The following is a 23,150-nucleotide window of genomic DNA, read 5'->3' as shown; positions in this document are numbered from 1 at the left end:
AAGCAATAAACTACAGACCTTGCTGACTTGTGAACATGGATATAAATTTACATCTAAAAAGTAGGCACCATGAAGGCAGAGATTTTTGTCTATTTTGTTCACTGCTATTCCTAGATCAGTACCTGGCACATAGTAAGCACTCAACATTTGTGGCATGAATTACTGAAATACTATCAAAGTAAATTTGACAATAATAAAGCAGAAGAGTAATTCACCCAGACCACATAGGGTTTACGCTAGGACAGTAGGAAATCTTTCTCAGAGCCCAGAAGAGTCCTTGGCACATACATGTTAGGCACTTAAGGATTTGTGGACCGAATGGATGTTATTTAACAATTATCTGTAACTTTGATCTCATGCATATATATCTCAACTGACAATTGTGTAAATGGTCTTTGTCCCTGATTCCTGGGAGGTAACCTCCACACCTTTGGAGTTTCCCACGCGGTGGAAGTATCTTTGCTATTCACAGTGGGCCCCTTGGACCATACCTGTCAGTTTAGACAACCAGAAAGACCAACTATGTAATCAGAGGGTGGGGGCTTTGAGCCACACTGTACCAGCCTGACCTCTGGGGAAGGAAGATGGGCTGAAGATAAGAGTTCAACCACTTGGCCAATGACTCACTCAATCATGTCTATATAATAAAGCTACAATAAAAACTCTGGATATCAAAGCTCGGGTGAGCTTCTCCACTTGGCAATACCCTGTGTGTACTGCTCTCTTTCATGGCTGGAAGAGTAACACATCCCTGAGAACGATGAAAAGTTCCTGTTTGGAACCCTCCCAGACTTTGCCCTGTGCACCTCTTCTAATTTATATCCTTCTGCTATAATAAAACTGTAATTGTAAGCACAGCACTTTCCTGCGAGTCTTCCAGTGAATTATTAAACCTGAGAGAATGAGGAGGGGAGACCCTGGACACTGTAGCCAGCTGGTCAGAGTAAGGGTGGCCTCCCAGAGTGGGGCTGGTGTCTGAGCTGAGGGCAGTCTTGTGAAGGACTGGGCCCTTCATTGTGAAATCTGGTCCAACTCCAATAGTGGAAAAGCATTCCATAAAAATTAACTTTGGTTCCTGATCTATAGTTAATCTTACATGCCAATCTTTCCTAAAATACTAGGAATATAAAAATATTTCCTTCACATGCTAAAGAATATATAAATAAAATCAGCAAGTTATGTTAATGAAGACACTCTGAATATGAACAAAGCAGGATGACCACTCTTACTGCTATTACTTCACACTGCTCTGAAAATCGTGACTAATTCGATAAAAGTCAATAGAAATGTATGAAAAAAGAGGAAGCCAAATTTTCATTATGTCAACAATATGGCTGTGTAATCAGAATATCTGAGAGAAGCACTGAAAGACCATTAGAATTAATGAGAGTTTAATAAAGTAGCTGGTTATAACAATTTTAAATATAAAAGCTTTCAAATGTAACCACAATAACCAGTCAAAATTCGTAAAACAAAAAAATCTCGTGCCTGCAGCTGCAGCAGCAAAAATTAAAACATAAAATATTTTACTTTAATGTGGAAGCCCCTGCACATCCTCTGATGGATGAACATATAAACAGAATGTGGTATATACACACAATTGATTTTCATTCACCTTCAAAAAGGAAGGAAATACTGACACATGCTACAAATGGATGAATCTTGAAGATATTACGCCAAGTAAACTAAGGACAAAAACTGTATGATTCCACTTACGTGAAGCACCTAGAGAAGTCAAATTCACAGAGTCAGAGAGTAGAATGGTGGTTGGCTGGGGCTGGAGGTGGGTGGAATTGGAGAGTAATTGATTTATGCATACAGTTTCCATTCGGAAAAATGAAAAAAGCTCTGGAGATGGATGGTGGTTATGGTTGCTTAACAATGTGAATGTACTTAATGTCACTGAACTGTATACTGAAAAATGGTTAAGATGGTAAATTTTATGTTACATATATTTTACCACAATTTTAAAAATTTGAGTTTAACAAAATGTAAGCAGGCCTTGTAAGAAAAAAAAAATTTCTACAAAGCTTTACTGAAAGATATAACAGAAGACTTGATTAAAAGAAGAGACATATCAATTTTCTCCCCATTCCCCCCATATATATTTGTATCTATATTTTGGAGCGGGAAGTGTGGAGCAGGGAATTCCAGTCCAAGTTCCAAATGTTTTTCTTTTGGTCTTTGATCATGATAAAATAATTCTAAATTATTTTGGAAAGAAAAAGCAAGCAAGAACACCTAAAAGAAAATGTTGAAGAAGCAGAGTAACAGAGGTATACTTGTGCTGCTCAATGTTACTACATATTAAATACCTGCAGTAATTTAGTGTGGCAGAGGTGTGAGAATAACCAGACAGACTGATGGCACAGAACATGCAGTCCAGAAGGAAGACTATGGTGTATGTGAAAATGTAGAATATAGAATTTATCTCAAAAAGAAATAAATTCTTTAATAACAAACATGTGGAAAAGTATTTAACTTCACCCTCACAAGTGACCAAATAAATGCACATTAAATGAGCAAACTGCTGGGGGGAAGGGTATAGCTCAGTAGTAGAGCACATGCTTAGCATGCACAAGGTCCTGAGTTCAATCCCCAGTACCGCCATTAAGAAATAAATAAATAAACCTAATTACCTCCTCCCCATCCCCCCAAAATAAAAAATTAAAAATTATTTTAAGTAAATTTTTAAATGAGAAAAATGTTAATTTTTTTACATTCACTTAGGTAACAATTTTTAATATTATAATAATGCTGGTAATTTGTGGTAAAACAGGAATTCTCATCCACTACTTACCAAAAGAATTGTGTCATCAACAATTTTACTATATGTACTAAAAACCTTAAAATGTTTTGTATTCTTTGACTTGTTAATTCTATTTCAGAGAATAAATTTCAAGGAAGTAATACAAAATTTGAAAAATTTTGTTCATGATGGTATTATTAATAGGAAAAAAGAAACAGAAATAACCTAAATGCTCACAATATGGAAACAGTAATGTAAGTTACTTGTATATAATAGTATATTAGGCAGTTATAAAAAGTGTCTATGGTGAGTCCATATGATAGACTCATACAGATATTAAAATGATAGTTTGAAATGATGGTATATCTATGTGGTGGAATATTATGCAGCCACTAATATGAGAGTTATGAAGACAATTCAAAACACCCGAGATAGATAAAAGAAAACAAAAATCACTCCAAATTCTTTCACCCTAACCCGACCTTCACCTTTCACCTACTCTTTGTTCTAATTCATGTCTTTTTGCTCGGGTATATACATTGCCCTCTTTCAGAAAGCATTCCTGGTAGGTAATGGAATATAAAAAAGAGAATACACTAGGTCCCTGCACATAGTGAGACAAGAAAAAACATCAGGTAGTGATGTGTAATAGAGAAATTAAAACAGATTCCTGTGATCGTGCCTGAGGGGTTTAAATGATTTAGAAAGTACAGACAGGGACAACTCTCTATGAAAGTTACATCTGAGCATGGACTTCACAGAGGCAAGAAAAGATAGCCACGTGAAGAGCCTTAAGATTGTTTCAAAAAGAAAGAAAGGCCCTGTGTGAGGAACAGAAAAAGGCCCTGTGCCTAGACTGAGCAAGTAGAGTGGAAGACATCCGAGAAGTTTGCAGGGAACAGACCACATAGGGCACTGGAGGCCCTGGTGGGGAGTCTGGGTTTTTACTCTATGGGTAACGAGAAATCACCAAAGGGTTTTAAGCAGGAAAGTGACGATAGATGGTTTCCACTTTAAGAGATTTCTCTAATTGCTATGAAAAGAGTGATTGGTAGAAAGAAAGCCTGGAGCAGACGTTATTCCAGTGATGTAGGCCAGGGGATGCTGGTGCTGTGGACTATGATGGTGGCAGGAGAGATGGCAACAAGTTGTCAGCACATATTTTGGAGGCCAAACTTACAGACTTGGTGACAGATGGGATGTGAGAGTTGGTGGCAGACTAGAATAGGAAGACTTAACTTTTCACTGGAAAACTGGGTGGTTGATGATATCATTTAATGAAATAGGGGGAAGATCTAAACAGGAATAAGTCTATATAAACAAAAAGATTACATTAAAAAAAAAAATCAAGAGTTCCCATTTGGGATATGATTGAGTTCAAGATATTTTTAATCTCCATATGGAAATAGTCAAACAGGCAGTTGGATTTATGAGTCTGAAGTTCAGCAGAGAGATCCGGCCTGACGATATACATCTGAGAATCACCAGCGTATCAATTATAGTTAAAGTAAAAGGGCTTGATGAAAGAACCTAGAAAAGAGAAGAGAACCCGGGCCAATCTGGTGGTAATCCAATATTCAAAGGTCAGACAGAAGAAGTTTGTAAAGGCCTGGCCAGTGAGACAGGTGGAAAGAAATTCAAGAGATGAGAGTTAGACAATGGTTTGCACTCTCTGAGCAAATAAATGTAAGATGATCTCCAAATGGTGTACGTCCCTTCATTTCTGTGTACGTGAAAACATCAAATCGAAGGGTCAGTGTAAGAACAGTAAGGTCTGTATGATCTAATAGCAAAAGTAGCAAAAAACAAGTGTCCTCGTGTATCCCCACTCCTCTAATTACCTTGCATGAGGTAAAGCAGTAGCAGCCAAACAAAGATTCTTAAAGAGGTAACCTGAATCCACCAATTGCTGAAAAATGGGAAAAATACAACTCGAACAAGCCCCTTCCGAGTCAGAGATGTCCACGGAATTTCAGGTTTGGCTTTGGCAAATGTTGAGCCTTTAAATATACAATAAAACAAAACATCAAACATTGATATACATTATACAAATACCCACTTGTAATACTATATTAAAAGCAGGTGAGAAGAAAAAATCAGCACATAACCTGTTCAGCTCAAAAGAATCCTCTTAGATATTTGCCTCAATCACTAGGACAGGCGCTCAAAGTAAGTCAGGCTCGTTCGAATGGTAGACAATATATTTTTTTTTAATTACACAGCAGTAAGTCTCTAAGTTCATCCCTCTTTCACTCTCATAGAAACCATGTCATCTACCTAGCCACACAGTATTAAAGCAAAGGGGAAAAAATGCTAAAGCCTGAATGACGAGGGAAGAACATCACTTTTGGAAATTAAAGTACATCATTATATAGGGACGATATCTAAAAAAGAATCTTTACTACCACTATGAAATAATATAACAATACTCCTAAGAAACAAGCCAACTTTAGAACTCACCTCTGATTAAGTCAACATCAATCAAGTCGGCCTTTATGTGACCCATCTTTTTTGGTTTGTTTTTGAAGCCCTGGGAAAAAATAAAACCAGAAATAAATGAAGAAAAAAAGCCCTTTAAATCAAAAGGTAAACTTATATTTCTTTTTCTCGATATCTGACTCCCTTTTACTGGGGACACTTCAATCCTAATGCACTTTGGAGGAACCTATCATTAACATTTGTTTTAGTTTTTTGTTTTATGAAGTAATGCATGCATATACTTTTATCACTTTTAAAAATAATCAGCGTGCCAAAAGATCAGTAAATGAAAAACAGGAGTCCCAGGACCCACCTCTTCTCTCCTTCCAATTTCGTTCATTAAAAGCAAACAGCTTTAATGTTTTTTCTTTAGCTGTTTCTCTTGGTATTTATGTATGTCTAAACAATATATTTATACAGTATTTTTTAATTTATTGATTTTAGAAATAATCTATGGACTCTTAATATAGTCTATGAGAATTTTACTCTCTTATAGCACTAATCCCCACATCCTAACTTCCACCCCCAAAACTACATATCCTCACAATATAGTAATACTAATTTTTAACAAATCAGTAGTCAGCAGTTACAGTATGATTACTATGAAATATCATTCCTTATAAGCTATATTTATATTCTTCCATTTATTCTATGAGGCCGGTGAAAATATTCATCATTTTCCAAATACTCAAATGCCAGAAAATCAAAGTCCTTTTTCACCTTAGTTAAAAAAAAAAATTCCTGGAAACATCCTTCCCAGAACCCTCTATCTTCCTGCTCCAGTTAGACTAGCTACTCCCAGGCCTGCTGCACGACTGTAATCCCAGGATTTCCCACTCTCCTGTGCTCAATCCCCATTTCCTATACCCATGTCTTCTTGGAGCACATCCTTCAGGACCTTCCTGAGAAAGAGGTCACAGAAGATGTTTTTACTCCTTGCATGTCTGCAAATGAATTCATTCTACCCTTATACTGGATTCAAGTTACACTAGATGTAGAATTATAAGTCGTTAATCATTTTCCCTCAGGAATTAAGATACTGGCCCATTGTTTTGTAGCTTTCAACGTTGCTGTTGCAAACTCCAATGCCATTCTGATTCCTGATCCTTTGAGCATAAACTGTTTCTTTCCTCTGAATCCTCACTTTATTCATGGTGTTCAGAAATTTCATAATAATGTGCCTTTTTTCCTTGATGCAAGTGACATTTATTATTAAACATGTGTTTCATTTTATCACATAATGATGTGTCTTGATATGAGTCTTTTATCATCTATTGTGCTGAGACTCCTTTCCATATGAAAATACACATCTTTCAGTTTTAGGGAAGTTTTCTCATAATTTATATTTAAATTTCTTCCCTTTTAAGACTTTCAATTTTTTTTGTCTTTTTTGTTCTGCTTTCTGGAAATTTCTTCAAATTCTTCTCTTGAAATTTTTCACTTTAATTCTTTGGGTTCACTTCTTTCCATTCTCTTCCATCCTAGAAGATGTTTTCCAATACTTAGTAATCATTGGCTGTCCATTTACATACTAGAATGAGGAGCTAAAAACCTGGTGGACATTTCATTTCAAGGTGCATAACCAAGATAAATTTCACTCATGTGTACAAAATGTTCATAGAAGAATTATTTATAAGAGCCTCAAATTGGTCACTACACATCAACAACAAATGGAAATTGCCCATCAACAGTAGAAGGGATAAATAAGTGTGGTGTTGTACTGAATAAATTACAATTATGCAGCCACATGACTGAATCTCAAACATAATATTGAGCAAAAGAAAGCAGTCTCAAAAGTGTATGTGTTGTATAATTCATTTACGTAAAGTTCAAAAAAGTCAAAATTAATCTCTGGTGCTTTTAGTAAGGATACTGGGTACCTCTGCTGGTGGCAGGGGCTGGAAGAGCACGTGATGGGGAGCTTCTGTGTTACTCCTAATGTTCTATTTCTTAGCATCTGAGTGTTTGTTACATAGCTATGTTCAGTTTGTGAAAATTCCTCAAGCTGTACACTTACAACTCTGGGGTGTGTATGTGAATACAGGTATCCCACTTTTCAAAAGTTCGCTGTATGCCATTTCACTTTTACAAAAGACCTACTTCAGTACCTGTTTTCACTAACCAAAAAGAAAAAAAAAAAATCCAAAGAGGATTTTTGCTTTTACAAAAAAAAGGCAAAAAAGCAAAAACAGAATTCAGCAACTATTTCGCAGAGGCAGCACACATCTGAGCAGCAAGAGCAGCACCGCCACGCTCCCTCCCCGGAACTACACTCGGCATCTCAGCATCAAGCCTCAGTAGCTTTGAACTGTGTGAGCATCTGTGCTCTGTCTCGATTTATTCTGTGCATCTGTTAGCAAGATGAGCCCTAAAGTAATTTCTTCTTCACTCTATGCCATTTTGGCTTGCAAAAAGTTTCACAGGAACACTACTTTTGGATAATGGGGGAGACCTGTATATTCATATTTACTGAATATGTTTTATTTTATTAACATGTAGACAATGGTTTTATAGGAAAAACTCCGGATTTTAAAGTCATGATAACTTTGCTGTATATTATGAATTAAAAGTAAATTTGTGAATCATCTTTTGTGTTTCAAAGTCTAAGTTTGTACAACAGTTTTGCTTCATTACTATCAATAAATAAAACTGTTTTAAAAGATAAATTTTAATTTCATGCTCAGTCAACACTTGTACATGTTAATTCCCAATCAAGTTCTTTAAATTAGCTATTCAACCATTAAAATTAATGTAAAAATTAAAGGTTACAGTCATTTGCTATTTCCTTATTTTAAATATTGAGCCAGTATTGATCTTCAGTTCTGTTTAACTAAACAGATGCAGCCAAACAATTTCTCTAAAGGGAATCCTATGTTTCTATCCAATTACCTACAAACTGTAGATTTTACCCCAAAAAAGTTCTAAAACTAAATGTAAAAAAAATTAAGAAGGAATCTAATTTGGAAAATAAGACATTTCAGGGGAAAAAAAATAACCCTTTGAAAAAACATGGGCACTAATTTTTGAAATACGCATAATATTCATGGGAATAACAACAATCTTGTGTTACATTCGAAGTCAGAAATTAAAATTTAAAACGTAAAAATATCACTGTCTTGTATTCTGTCAGACATAGGCCTTGTGGACATTTGCATCAGTATTATTCCAACTAAAGAAGCTTAGAATGCCTTTTTCTTTGCTTTCTAGAATTTTCACCTACAATGCTACAGAATCAGAATTAGCATTAACTAAAGGTAAATACCAAACTATGAAAACTTCCCTTGGTAACAGAAACACATTCATTCATTCATTCACTTAGACAACAAATATTCCCCATGTTTCTTCTATATTCCAGAGACTCTACTAGAGCTAAGTATAGCAGTAAGGAAGTCAAAACCCAGCCCTGTCTCCAGAGTGCACAGCACAGAAAGGAAGACAGACAAAAGAGCTGAATGTCCGAGGGCTCCTAGGGGATAAGCCCCTGAACCTCCCTCAACACTTTTTCTTTCCTAAGACGACAGAAGTCATTAATAAATGTATGGCCACTGTTCTTGAGACAGATGAGAGCGTCACCAGATACTCCTGTATGTGTTTGTGCTGAGGAAGAATAAAAAAACACATGCCACACTTTTGTTTTAACACACTCTAGAGTATGTATAATAAGAGGAGGCACGTGCCAGGCACTATTCTAAGCACTTTACCAAAACTTGTATGAATTTAACTCCTGCAGTCCTCACAACTGTCCTGTGAGTCAGGCACCTTTATCATCTTCACTTTACAGACGAGGAAGACAAGCCCCAGACACTGTAAGCCAGTCACGCTCACGACAAACGACTACACATCCTGCTTCTCACTCTAAGGTACAAAATGCACTTGTAATCAACGTAGGGAGAGATGCTGTTTGAGATAAACAAGCTTGCACGCCTCTGAAAGTTCAATGAGATTAAACCCTGGGCACTGTGAGTGAATTTCCTTATTGGCCACAACCTCTGGCCTAGCAGCCCAGGGAAAATGTGTAGGAGACAATCAGGATTCCCCTGCAACAGCTGTCAGAGCAGTGGCCTGGAAATTTTCTCCAGGGCCCAGTGACCAGCTGGATTCAGCCCTCTCTGTTGTTTGCCCCCCACATGCCTGTGTAACATCATCAAGGCTCAGAACCACCTGACCAGTGTGGTTCCCACTTTTAGGCAGAGGGACAGGAGCACTGGAAATAACTGCGACTCCATATTAACAGGGAATAAAAGACAAGTGAAACCCTGTAGCAGATCCCCCTCAGTGTGCTGAAATGTCCACTTTAATTGTCACTGATTGGTTACTACTGTACAGTAGTCAGGCACAGAGAGGGAAGTCACCCGGTCTAGGGCAGGTGATGAACAACAAAGCACCAATTACAAACACAGCGCCATAGGAGCATGTGTAAAGGACACTTAGATTTAAGAACTCAAAGGGAGAGCTCCAAAGGAAAGTAACATCTGACTCGAGACCTGAAGGATGTATGAGAATTTGCAAAGGTGGGCATGGGGTGTAGCAAAAGGGGAAATTAAGAAAAGTGTATGAGAAGAACTAGAAATCAGAAGTAGCAAGACAAAAACTAAAGAAAGTTCAAGAAGGCCTAAAGCAGGGTGGAAGTGAAAGGGGGTTAAGGTATGAAAGAGAGAAACTGGAGAAGGAAGCAGAAGCCAGATTTTAAGACGATAATCATGCTCTAAGAATGTTTATTTATTGTAAGGATACTGGGAAGTCAGAATAAGTCAAAAATATAAGAATGACAGTCAGACTTGTGTTAAACACAAAATAACAAGCCAGCTTCAGTGATTATGAGGGGTGAGGGGAGACAGGGAGCAGAGGAAAAAAATTTAAAAAGCTACTCTAACAACCTAGATCAAACTTTATCTGTAAAGGGCAGATGGTATTTTAGGGTTTGTGGGCTATACTGCCTCTGTGCAGATACTCAAGTCGGCCGCTTTGCACAAAAGCTGGCTTAGACACGGACAACACACAAGGAGAACACCAAGGCTGTGGTGCCCCAGGGGTGTGGTGCCGGTGACAGCTTGTGGACCAGAGGAGTGCAAACAGGTCGTCCAGGTAATCAGAAGCATGAATTGGGAGAAGTATTCATAGTCAAAAAAATCTTAGAAAGTAGACTCCAGAAGTCTTGGTAATTAAAACTGTGGGATCAGTGTGAAGATGAGGCCACAGAAGAATTCTGAGCCCAAGCTTGAGCACTCTGACGGCTCGCTGAGGAAGAAAGGTGAGTGCAGGCACAAGGCTGGTCAGGGGCGGGGAGGTCCCTTCCGCTCCTGGTCCTCTGGCCAAGCTGGGGAGGCGAGGAATCTCCTCCCACAGGAAGGCACTGCAAGTTACAGGACAAGAGGTGAAGACAGAACAATCTTCTTACAGGGAGGGGACAGAAGAATTAGGAAAAGTAATATAATGTACATTAAAATCTATCTGACCCCAAAGATCATCTAAACATTGATGAGATTTGTTGTGTTTGGCTAGTGGTATAAATAAAAGATACCGCACGTAACTTCATTCAATGTATTTGTCTTTTCTTTTTGGAGGGGAAACTCTTTAAATTAAATCTTTCTTTTTATTAAAATACTTATATTACAAGGCTAATAAAAAAAAAAAAGACCTCTTTCCAGCCTCACTCTTCCTTACCCTGGATTCCTACTTCCTCATTATTTATTCTTAATTATTTCTAAATAAGATGTGTACAGTGCTTTCTTCAATTTTAGATGCTATCCACTCACTTCCTAACTGTTGAAGATGAGGAGATAGGTTTCTTACTTAGTCTCCCTATACCTCAGTACCTTTACCTGTAAAATGAGAACGATAATATGTCTACCTCATGGGATTGCTGGAAGGACCTATTAAGAGAGTGAGAGTGAGAGAGCAGTGCTTAAAATAAATGCAAGACCCATGCTAAATATTAATGATTATTATAACACCAAGCACACATACACATGCCTTCCCACATGCACTGTAGTTTCCCTCCCATAACTTTCATCACAATTTTAGTTAAATCAACATTTGATGTTTAGAGTATTATGATTACATAAATATTGTTCCCACCTAAATAGTAAATAGTGATTATATTTCCTTTCTTAGAAATTCTGTCCTAAAATTGTTAATTGCCTCATTTTCCTCCCACCTTTATTTAGATAGGATTGACAAATAAAAATTATATATATTTAAGATACACAGTGTGATGTTTTGATATACATATATATTGTGAAATGATTACCACAATCAAGTTAATGAACTTATTCATCACCTCACATCATTAGCATTTTTTGTGCATTGCAATTTGAAATCTACTCTCTTAGCAAATTTCAAGTATACAATACAGTATTATAAACTATAGTCACAACGCTGTATATTACATATCCCAAACTTATTCATCTTGCAACTGTAAGTCTGTAACCTTTGACCAACATCTCCCATTTTCCCCACCCTTCAGCCTCTGGTGACCATTCTACTCTCGGCTTCTATGAGTTTGACTTTTTCAGGTTCTGCATATAAATGAGATTATGCAGTGTTTGCTCTTAGTGTGATGTTCTTCAGATTCATCTGTGTTGTCACAAATGGCAGGATTTCCTTCTTTTTTAAGGCTGAATAATATTCCATTGCATGAGAGCGCTAGACAGATGGAGAGATAGGGCACATTTTCTTTACCCATTCATCTGTCAGCGGACACTTACGTTGTTTCTGTATCTTGGCTACTATAATAATAATGCTGCAATGAATATGAGGTGTATGTATCTATCTCTTCAAGAAAGAATTCTCTTCAAGAAAGGAAATTTTACTTCCTCTGGATAAATACCTAGGAAGAAGGATTGCTGGATCATAAGATAATTCTAATTTTTTGAGGAGCCTCCATACCCTTTTCTTTAATGGCTGTACTAATGTACATTCCCACCAACAGTATACAAGGTTGCCCTTTTTTCTATACCCTGGCTAACACTTACTATCTTTTGACTTATCTGATAATTGTCATCCTTGGGTGTGTAAATATTTACAAATGTTATATCCTCTTATTATTTTCTTAATTTCTCTTTCTGATAGTTCATTTTCAGCATATCAAATGCAACATATTTCTATATACTAATTTTGTATGCTGCAACTTTACTGAATTCGTTTATAAGTTCTGATCACTTTTTGGTGGAGTCTTTAGGGTTTTCTAAATATAATATCATGTCATCTGCAAAAAATGAGTTTTACTTCTTCCCTTCTGATTTAGATGCCTTTTATTTATTTATTTTCTTTTTCCCTAATTGCTCTGGCTAGGACTTCCAATATGTTGAATAAAGTGGCAAGAGGGGGCATCATTGTCATGTTCCTAATTCTTTGAAGAAAAACTTTCAGCTTTTCACCATTGAATATGATGTTGTTAGCTGTGGGCTGTGAAATCTTGCCATTTGCAACAACATAGATGAAACCTGAGGGCAGTATGCTATACAAAATAAGCTAGACAGAGAGAGACAAATACTGAATGATTCCTCTTATATATGAAATATAAATTTTTAAAAATTCTTAAAAGATAAAAACCACATTCATAGATACAGAGAACAGCAGATTGGTGGTTATAAGAGGTGGGCAGTAGAGGATAGAAGAAATGAATTAATTTTATTTTTTAGTTTCAATAAATTGAATAAAATTTTAAAAAATAATAAGGAAACATTGGTCTTAAACAATATGTTAGACCAAATGGACTTAAAGATTCCATCAAAAAGCAACAGAATCTACAGATTTAAAGCAATCCCTATCAAATTACCCAGGATATTTTCACAGAGCTAGAATAAACAATCTTAAAATTTATATGGAATCACAAAAGACACAGAATTGCCAAAGCAATGTTGAAGAAAAAGAACGAAGCTGGAGGAATAACCTTCCCAGATTTCAGACAATACTATAGAGCTACAGTAGTCAAAATGGTATTTGGCATAAGAACAGACCTATGGATCAATGGAACAGAATAGAGAGTCAGAAATAAACCCACACACCAATGGTCAATTAATCTTGGACAAAGGAGGCAAGAATATACACTGGAGAAAAGACAGTCTCTTCAGCAAGTGGTGTTGAGAAAACCGGACAGCCGCATGTAAATCAATGAAGTTAGAACACTCTCTCATGTCATACACAAAAATAAACTCAAAATGGCTTAAAGACTTAAACATAAGACAAGACATGATAAATCTCCTAGAAGAAAACAGAGGCAAAACATCTCTGACATAAATTTTAGCAATGTTCTCCTACGGAAGTCTACCCTGGCAATAGAAATAAAAGCACAAACAAATGGGACCTAATTAAACTTTTATAAGCTTTTGCACAGCAAAGGAAACCATAAACAAAATGAAAAGACAACTTACGGACTGGGAAAAAATATTTGCGAACAATGCAACTGACAAAGGTTTAATTTCCAGAATATATAAATAGCTCATATAGACTTCTGGGCAAGATGGCGGAGTAGAAGGACGCTTGTAAGTCACCCTTTCCCACAAATACACCAAGACCCACATCTACAGACCCACTCAGCCAACCAGAGCACCTGCGGAACTCCAACAGATCATCGCCCTCTTCAAAAGATAAAGACGCCAAAAATCTGGTAGGAAAAAAGAAAGAACAAAAGGCAAAGCAGCGCGGGACGGGTCCCGCGGGGAGGGAGCGGCAAAGGAGGACTGGCGCTCGCTCGCTGGGTCTCCCCTCTCCAACTGAGAGGCCAGCGGGACGGAGGGGGAGCCTCCGAGGCTCGGATCTGTACAGAGCAGCCCTTGTCTGACAGAACTAAGTTAAACGGACACAGAGCGTCCCCCCGACACCGAGCCTGAGACGCGGGCCGGCAGCGGCGGGCAGGGCCAGGCTGCACAAGCCGGGCGGAGGACGGGGGCGGCTGCACGGAGGCAGCTCCGGGGGACTGCAAGGGGCTGGGTGCCCGTGACTGTGGGTGTGCAGGACAGAACAACGTGGGCCCTCCGTGGAATGGCAAGGTTGATGTGCTCTCGGGGGAAGGGTGCATACCCCCATCTCTGAAAACCCGCGGAAACTTTTCAGGGGAAGACGGGCGGGGCCCAGGCAGAGCCGCCATATTCTCCAGCGCTTAGCACCCAGGCAGGGCCAGAGGCAAAACCTGCGTCTGCACCGAAGGGCTCAGCAGCCTCAAGGGCCAGACTGAGACGGGCCTACAGCCCTGGGCAGATAGGATCCTTCCATTCTGCTCCCCCAGAGAACTTGCTCCACAAAGACAAACAAGCAGCTGGGTCTTGGCTCGGAGCAGGGACGAGGCTGCCCCTCGGTCTTCCCCGAGCCCACCCGCGGAGCGCGACCAGGGCGGAGCGCCGATGGGGACTGAGCACGACCAGGGCGGAGCGCCGGCCAGGGCAGAGCGCGCAGCCGCACAGAGCAGCGGAGCTACCAGCAGCGCAGGCAGGGGGAGAGCGGCCCCCCGCCTGTCGGGCAGGAACACAACCCCTGACCGAGGTGCTGGGAGAGGGCACGACCCGCCCTCCTGCCTGGCCAGTCTGCAACATCTGACTGCAGCATCTGGAGGGGCAGTGACCCGCCCACCCGCAGCAGAGGAGAGCTGCATCTGACCCCGTGTTAGGAGGAGGCGCGATCTGCTTGCCGACAGGTGCTGGGAGCAGCACAGAAGAGGGCGCCAACGGAGGGCCTATGAAAACAAGCTGAGCTTCCAAAACAGGACGAAGACAGAAGGACATCACATTAAAAGCACACACACTCCAGGAGAACACCGACAATCCCCCCCCTTTTTTTTTTTTGTTTTTGTTTTTGTTTTTTTTTAATCTGTTTTTACCTGTTCTATTTTCAATTACTCTCTTAATTTTTACTTCTTAATTCATTTCTATTTCTCTTGGGTTTTGATGTCCTGTTATTGATTAGACACAGGCTTCAAACACATATATTCATCTCCCCACCACCCCCTTTTTTTTTTTAAAGGTTTTAAAAGGACGTCTCCACCCGATTAATACTCTGCTTCAACCCGCTCTTCTATTATTCATTATACATTGTTATCAAACCCTCTTTCTCCCTTCTTTTAAAAATCTTTCTCTCTCTCTCTTCATTTTTCTTTTTTTTTCTTTTTTCTTTTCTAAGTTCTATTCCTAAATAGGCATTAGATAGATAAAATCCTTAAGATCCAAAATAGACAACTGATACTCCATAAACCACAGTGCCAGAGAGGTATGAGCAAGATGAAGAAGCAGAGAAACCTTTCCCAATTAAAAGAACAAGAGGAATCCCCTGAAAGAAAGATCAATGAAATAGACATTGATAGCCTACTAGATGAAGACTTCAAAAAAGGAGTGATCGAATTGCTGAAGGAATTAAAAGAGATAATGCTTAGAGAAATAAAATATGTCAAAAATGAAATTGAAGCTATAAAGAAGAGCCAAGCAAAATGGGAAAACTCATTGACAGAGATGAGGAATGATCTAACAGCTGTGCAAAGCCGACTAGTTAATGCAGAGGAACGAATTAGTGATCTAGAAGACAGGGCAACAGAAAGCACCCATTCAGAAGAACTACAAGATAAGCAAATAAAAAATAATGATAATAGCATAAGGGACCTATGGGATAATATAAAGCATCCCAATCTTCGCATAATAGGGGTCCCAGAAGGGGAAGAAGGATCAAAGGGGATTGAAAAGGTTTTTGAAGAAATCATGACTGAAAACTTCCCAAACTTAAAGAAGGAATCAGATATACAAGTACAGGAAGCTCAGAGGGTCCCAAACAGGAAGAACCCAAATAGACCCACACCAAGACATATCATAATCAAGATGGCCAGAGTCAAGGATAAAGAAATGATTCTAAAGGCAGCAAGAGAAAAGCAAAGAGTGAATTACAAGGGAACCCCCATAAGGCTCTCAGCTGACTTCTCTACACAAACACTACAGGCCAGAAGGGAGTGGCAAGATATATTCAAAGCCCTGAATGAAAAAAAGATGCAGCCTAGGATACTTTATCCAGCAAGGCTATCCTTTAGGATAGAAGGAGAAATAAAGAGTTTCACAGACAAAAAAAAAGCTGCAGGAGTTTAGCAACACTAAACCCATGCTAAAAGAAATATTGAAAGGGCTATTCTAAATAGAAAAGCAGCAGGATGCTACAGAAATGAGAAACTCACAACTGGAAAGGTGATAACTCATGAATTACAAACAAAGAAAACACGAAATTATAAAAGAAGACATACAAATCACTGAGAGTGGGAGAGGGAGGCAGGGAAATACAAAATTTTTTTTTCTTTCTTTTTTAAAATTTTTTTAACAGTAGGATGGGTTTGAGATCATGTTATTATCAGTTTATTAAAAACGGGTATAGGTTAATAGATTTACAAAAAAGGGTAACCACAAGTCAAAAATTTACAAGGGAGTCACAAAAATTAAATAAAATCCATGATAATACAAAGGAAAATTACCAAACCACAAAAGGAAGAAGAAAGGAACAAAGAGGATATACCAATTCAACTGCAAAGATAAGTTCAAAATGGCAATAAACACACATCTATCATTAATTACTGTAAATGTTAATGGACTAAATGCTCCAGTCAAAAGACACAGAGTGGCAGAGTGGATAATAAAGCAAGAACCTTCAATATGCTGCATACAAGAGACCCACTTTAGGGAGAAGGACACATATAGATTGAGAGTGAAAGGATGGAAAAGGATATTCCATGCAAATGGAAAAGCCAAAAAAGCAGGTGTTGCAGTACTGATTTCAGACAAAATAGACTTTAAAACAAAGGCCATAAAGAAAGATAAAGAGGGACATTTTATAATGATTAAAGGAGTGATACAAGATGAAGACATTACACTCGTTAATATATATGCACAATATAGGAGCACCTAAGTACATACAAGAATTACTAACAGAGATAAAGGGCGATATTGATGGGAATACAATCATAGTTGGAGATTTTAACACTGCATTAACATCACTAGACAGATCTTCCAGACAGAAAATAAACAAGGCAACAGAGAAATTAAATACTACAATAGAAAAACTAGATTTGGTGGATATTTTCAGAGCATTACACCCTCAAAAAATAGAATATGCATTCTTTTCAAGTGCACATGGAACATTTTCCAGGATCGATCATGTACTTGGACACAAAAGAAACGTCAACAAATTTAAGAAGATAGAAATTATCTCAAGCATCTTTACTGACCACGATGCCATGAAACTGGAAATCAACAACAGAGAAACAAAGGAGAAAAAAAGAAAAGCATGGAGATTAAACAATATGTTATTGAAAAAACAATGGATCAATGAGGAAATCAAAGCTGAAATTAAAAAATACCTTGAGACAAATGATAACAAAAGCACAACCACTCAAAACCTATGGGACACAGCAAAGGCAGTGCTAAGAGGGAAGTTTATAGCGATACAGGCCTTCCTCAAAAAAGAAGAACAATCTCAAATAAACAAGTTAACCCACCACCTGAATCAATTAGAAAAAGAACAAAAAGCCCCAAAAAGCAGCAGAAGGAAGGAAATAATAAAGATCAGAGAGGAATTAAATACAATAGAGATTAACAAGACCATAGAAAAAATCAACCAAACCAAAAGCTGGTTTTTTTGAAAAAGTAAATAAAATCGACAAACCTCTGGCCAAACTCACAAAGAAGAAAAGAGAGCACAAATTAGCAAAATAAGAAAGGAAAATGGAGAAATTACAACAAACAAAATAGAAATACAGAATATCATACGAGAATATTATGAAAAACTATATGGAACCAAACTGGATAACCTAGAGGAGATGGACAAGTTTCTGGAAACATACTGTCCACCAAAACTGAATCAAGAAGAAACTGAACACTTGAACAATCCGATCACTAGAAAGGAAATAGAAATAGCAATTAAAAACCTCCCTACAAATAAAAGTCCAGGACCGGATGGCTTCACTGGGGAATTCTACCAAACATACAAAGAAGAACTCATACCAGTCCTTCTCAAACTCTTCCAGACGATTGAAAAGGAGGGAATACTCCCAAACTCATTCTATGAAGCCACCATCACCCTGATACCAAAACCAGGCAAAGACACTACAAAAAAAGAGAATTATAGGCCAATATCACTGATGAACATAGACGCCAAAATCCTCACCAAAATTTTAGCAAATAGAATCCAACAACACATAAAAAAGATAATACATCATGACCAAGTGGGGTTCATCCCAGGGACACAAGGCTGGTTCAACATACGCAAATCAATCAATGTAATACATCACATCAACAAGAGAAAGGACAAAAACCACATGATCATCTCAATCGATGCAGAAAAAGCATTTGATAAAATTCAACACCCATTTATGATAAAAACTCTCGCCAAAGTGGGTATAGAGGGAACATATCTCAACATAATAAAAGCTATATATGACAAACCTATAGCCAGCATAGTTCTCAACGGTGAAAAACTCAAAAGCTTCCCACTAAAATCTGGGACAAGACAAGGATGCCCACTATCACCACTCCTATTCAATATAGTCCTGGAAGTCCTAGCCACAGCAATCAGGCTAGAGAAAGAAATAAAAGGGATCCAAATTGGAAAAGAAGAGGTAAAAGTGTCATTATATGCTGACGACATGTTACTATATATAGAAAACCCTAAAAGGTCCACAAAAAAGCTACTAGAGCTGATCGAAGAATTCAGCAAGGTAGCAGGTTACAAAATTAATGTTCAAAAATCAGTTGCCTTTCTTTACACTAACGATAAATCAACAGAAAAAGAAAGTAAAGAAACAATCCCCTTTAAAATAGCACCCAAAGTAATAAAATATCTGGGAATAAATCTAACCAAGGAGGCGAAAGAATTATACACAGAAAACTATAAACCATTGATGAAAGAAATTAAAGAAGACTTTAAAAAATGGAAAGATATTCCATGCTCTTGGATTGGAACAATCAATATTGTTAAAATGGTCACACTGCCCAAGGCAATCTACAGATTTAATGCAATCCCTATCCAATTACCCAGGACATATTTCACAGAACTAGAACAAATCATAATAAAATTTATATGGAACCATCAAAGACCTAGAATTGCTAAAGCATTACTGAAGAGAAAGAAAGAGGCTGGAGGAATAACTCTCCCAGACTTCAGACAATACTATAGAGCTACAGTCATCAAGACAGCATGGTATTGGTACCAAAACAGACATGTAGACCAATGGAACAGAATAGAGAGCCCAGAAATGAACCCACAAACTTTTGGTCAACTCATCTTCGACAAAGGAGGCAGGAATATACAATGGAATAAAGACAGTCTCTTCAGCAAATGGTGTTGGGAAAACTGGACAGCAGCATGTAAAACAATGAAGCTAGAACACACCCTTACACCATATACAAAAATCAACTCAAAATGGATTAAAGACTTAAACATAAGACAACATACAATAAACCTCCTAGAGGAAAACATAGGCAAAACATTATCTGACATACATTTCAAAAATTTTCTCCTAGAAGAAATAAAAGCAAGAATAAACAAATGGGACCTAATTAAACTTACAAGCTTCTGCACAGCAAAGGAAACCAGAAATAAAACAAGAAGAAAACCTACGGAATGGGAGAAAATTTTTGCAAGTGAAACCGACAAAGGCTTGATCTCCAAAATATATAAGCAGCTTATACGACTCAATAAGAAAAAAATAAACAACCCAATCCAAAAATGGGCAGAAGACCTAAACAAGCAACTCTCCAAGGAAGACATACAAATGATCAAAAAGCACATGGAAAAATGTTCAATATCACTAATTATCAGAGAAATGCAAATCAAAACTACAATGAGGTATCACCTCACACCAGTCAAAATGGCCGTCATTCAAAAATCCAAAAATGACAAATGCTGGAGAGGCTGTGGAGAAAGGGGAACCCTCCTACACTGCTGGTGGGAATGCAGTTTGGTGCAGCCACTATGGAAAACAGTGTGGAGATTCCTCAAAAGACTAGGAATAGACTTACCATATGACCCAGGAATCCCACTCCTGGGCTTGTACCCAGAAGGAAATCTACTTCAGGATGACACCTGCACCCCAATGTTCATAGCAGCACTATTTACAATAGCCAAAACATGGAAACAACCTAAATGTCCATCAACAGGTGACTGGATAAAGAAGAGGTGGTATATTTATACAATGGAATACTACTCAGCCATAAAAACCGACAACATAATGCCATTTGCAGCAACATGGATGCTCCTAGAGAATGTCATTCTAAGTGAAGTAAGCCAGAAAGAGAAAGAAAAATACCCATATGAGATCGCTCATATGTGGAATCTAAAAAACAAAAACAAACAAAAACAAAGCATAAATACAGGACAGAAATAGACTCATGGACAGAGAATACAGACTTGTGGTTACGGGGGGGTGGGTAGAGGGTGGGAAGGGATAGACTGGGATTTCAAAATTATAGAATAGATAAACAAGATTACACTGTATAGCACAGGGAAATATACACAAAATGTTATGATAAATCACAGAGAAAAAAATGTGACAATGAGTGTGTATATGTCCATGAATGACTGAAAAATTGTGCTGAAAAAATAAATAAATAAATAAAAAATAAATAGCTCATATAACTTAATAACAAAAAATCAAACAACCCAATCCAAAAATGGGCAGAAAACCTAAACAAGCAGTTCTCCAATGAAGACATACAAATGCCCAACAGGCACATGAAAAAATGCTCAATAAAGCTAATTATCAGAGAAATGCAAATCAAAACTACAATGAGGTATCACCTCACACCAGTCAGAATGGCCATCGTTAAAAAGTCCATGAATGATAAATGCTGGAGAGGGTGTGAAGAAAAGGGAACCCTTTTACACTGCTGGTGGGAATGTAATTTGGTGCAGCCATTATGGAAGACAGTATGGAGATTCCTCAAAAAACTAAAAACAGACTTACCATATGTTCCAGCAATCCCACTCCTAGGCTTATATCCGGAGGGAACTCTAATTTGAAAAAAACACATGCACCCCCAATGCTCACAGCAGCACTATTTACAATAGCCAAGACATGGAAACAACCTAAATGTCCATACAGATAACTGGATAAAGAAGTTCTGGTATATTTATACACCAGGAATACCACTCAGCCATGAAAAAGAATAAAATAATGCCATTTGCAGCAACATGCATGGACCTGGAGATTGTCATTCTAAGTGAAGTAAGCCAGATAGAGAAAGAAAAATACCATATGATATCACTCATATGTGGAATCTAAAAAAGAAAAAAGAAAAAAGACACTACAAACTCATCTACAAAACAGAAACAGACTCATAGACACAGTAAACAATCTTAGGGTTACTGGGGAAAGGAGGTGGGAAGGGATAAATTTGGGAGTTTGAGATTTACAAATGTTAGCCACTATATATAAAAATAGATTTAAAGAAAAAAGTTTCTCTGTATAGCACAGGGAACTATGTTCATTATCTTGTAACAACTTTTAATTAAAAAGATTATGAAAATGAATATATGTATGTATATGCATGACTAGGACACTGTGCTGTACACCAGAAATTGACACATTGTAACTGACTGTACTTCAATAAAAAACTAAATAAATTTTAAAAGCAACAGAATACATATACTTCTCAAGTGCGTAAGAAATATTCCCCAGGGTAGGTCATATGTTAGGTTACAAAACAAACCTTAATAAATTTAAGAAGACTGATATCATCTTAAGTATCTTTTCCAACAACAATTGTATGGTATGAAACTAGAAATCAATTACAAGAAGAAAACTGATGAATTCACAAACATGTGGAGATTAAACAACATGTTACTGAACAACAAATGAGTCGAAGAAATCAAGAGAAATTAAAAAATACCTTGAGAACAAATGAAAATGCAAATGGAAATACCACATACCAACACTTATGGAATTCAGCAAAACAGATTAAGAGGGGAGTTCATAGTGGTAAATGCCTACATTAAGAAACAAGAAAGATTTTAAGTACACAACACCTAACTTTATACCGCAAGAGACTAGAAAAAGAAGAACCAATGAAGCCCAAAGTTAGTAAAAAGAAGGAAATAACAAAGATCAGAGCAGAAATAAATGAAATACAGACTAAAAAGACAATAGAAAAGATTGACAAAACTAAGAGCTGGTTTTTTGAAATAATAAAACTGACAAACCTTTAGCTAGACTCAAGACAAAAAAAAAAGATAGAATTCATAAGTAAAATCAGAAATAAAAGAGACATTCCAACTGATACCACAGAAATACAAAGGATAAGAGACTACTATGAATAATTACATGCCAACAAATTGGACAATCTAGAAAATAGATAAACGCCTAGAAACATAATCTACCAAGATGGAATCATGAAGAAACAGAAAATGTGAAACAGCCGATTACCAGTAAGGAGATTGGATCAATAATCAAAAACCTCCCAACAAATGAAAAAGTCCAGGACCAGATGGCCTCACTGGTGAATTCTACCAAACATTCAAATTAGAATTAATACTAATCCTTCTCAAACTCTTCCATATAACAAAAGAGGAGAGAACACTTCCAAAGTCATTTTATGAGGCCAGCATTACCCTGAAACTAAAACCAGACAAGAACACTATAAGAAAAGAAAATCATAAGCCAATATTTTTGATAATATAGATACAAAAATTTACAACAAAGTATTAGCAAACTGAATTCAGTAATATTTAAATGACCATACACCATGATCAAATGGAATATGTATTCCAGGGATGTAAGGATTGTTCAACATTCACAAGTCATGGATATGGGATATACCACATTATCCAAGTGAAAAATAAAAATCATATTATCATCTCAATAAATGCAGAGAATGCATTTGACCAAATTCAACACCCAGTGATGATAAAAACTTCAACAAAGTGAGTGTAGAGGGAATGAATCTCAACATAATAAATAATAATG

At 37.4% G+C, this 23,150-nt stretch overlaps 1 protein-coding gene across 5 annotated transcripts in view; it reads right to left on the bottom strand.

The window, feature by feature from the left end:
• Positions 1-23,150, bottom strand: part of PHTF1 (putative homeodomain transcription factor 1) — a 53,444-nt gene that overhangs the window by 16,979 nt on the left and 13,315 nt on the right. For all 5 annotated transcript variants that reach the window (XM_015247486.3, XM_072967999.1, XM_015247487.3 and 2 more), the window contains exons 4-5: positions 5,210-5,279; positions 4,591-4,749 (exon numbers count right to left, since the gene is read on the bottom strand). In XM_015247486.3, the coding sequence (XP_015102972.1) occupies positions 4,591-4,749; positions 5,210-5,279 (229 nt within the window). The remainder of the gene's footprint in view (positions 1-4,590; positions 4,750-5,209; positions 5,280-23,150) is intronic.

This window comes from Vicugna pacos, chromosome 9 (genome assembly GCF_048564905.1).
Source record: "Vicugna pacos chromosome 9, VicPac4, whole genome shotgun sequence".
In the NCBI taxonomy this organism is placed as follows: Eukaryota; Metazoa; Chordata; class Mammalia; order Artiodactyla; family Camelidae; genus Vicugna; species Vicugna pacos.
The sequence above is the reverse complement of the archived record's forward strand: the minus strand, read 5'-3'. Positions and strand labels throughout refer to the sequence as shown.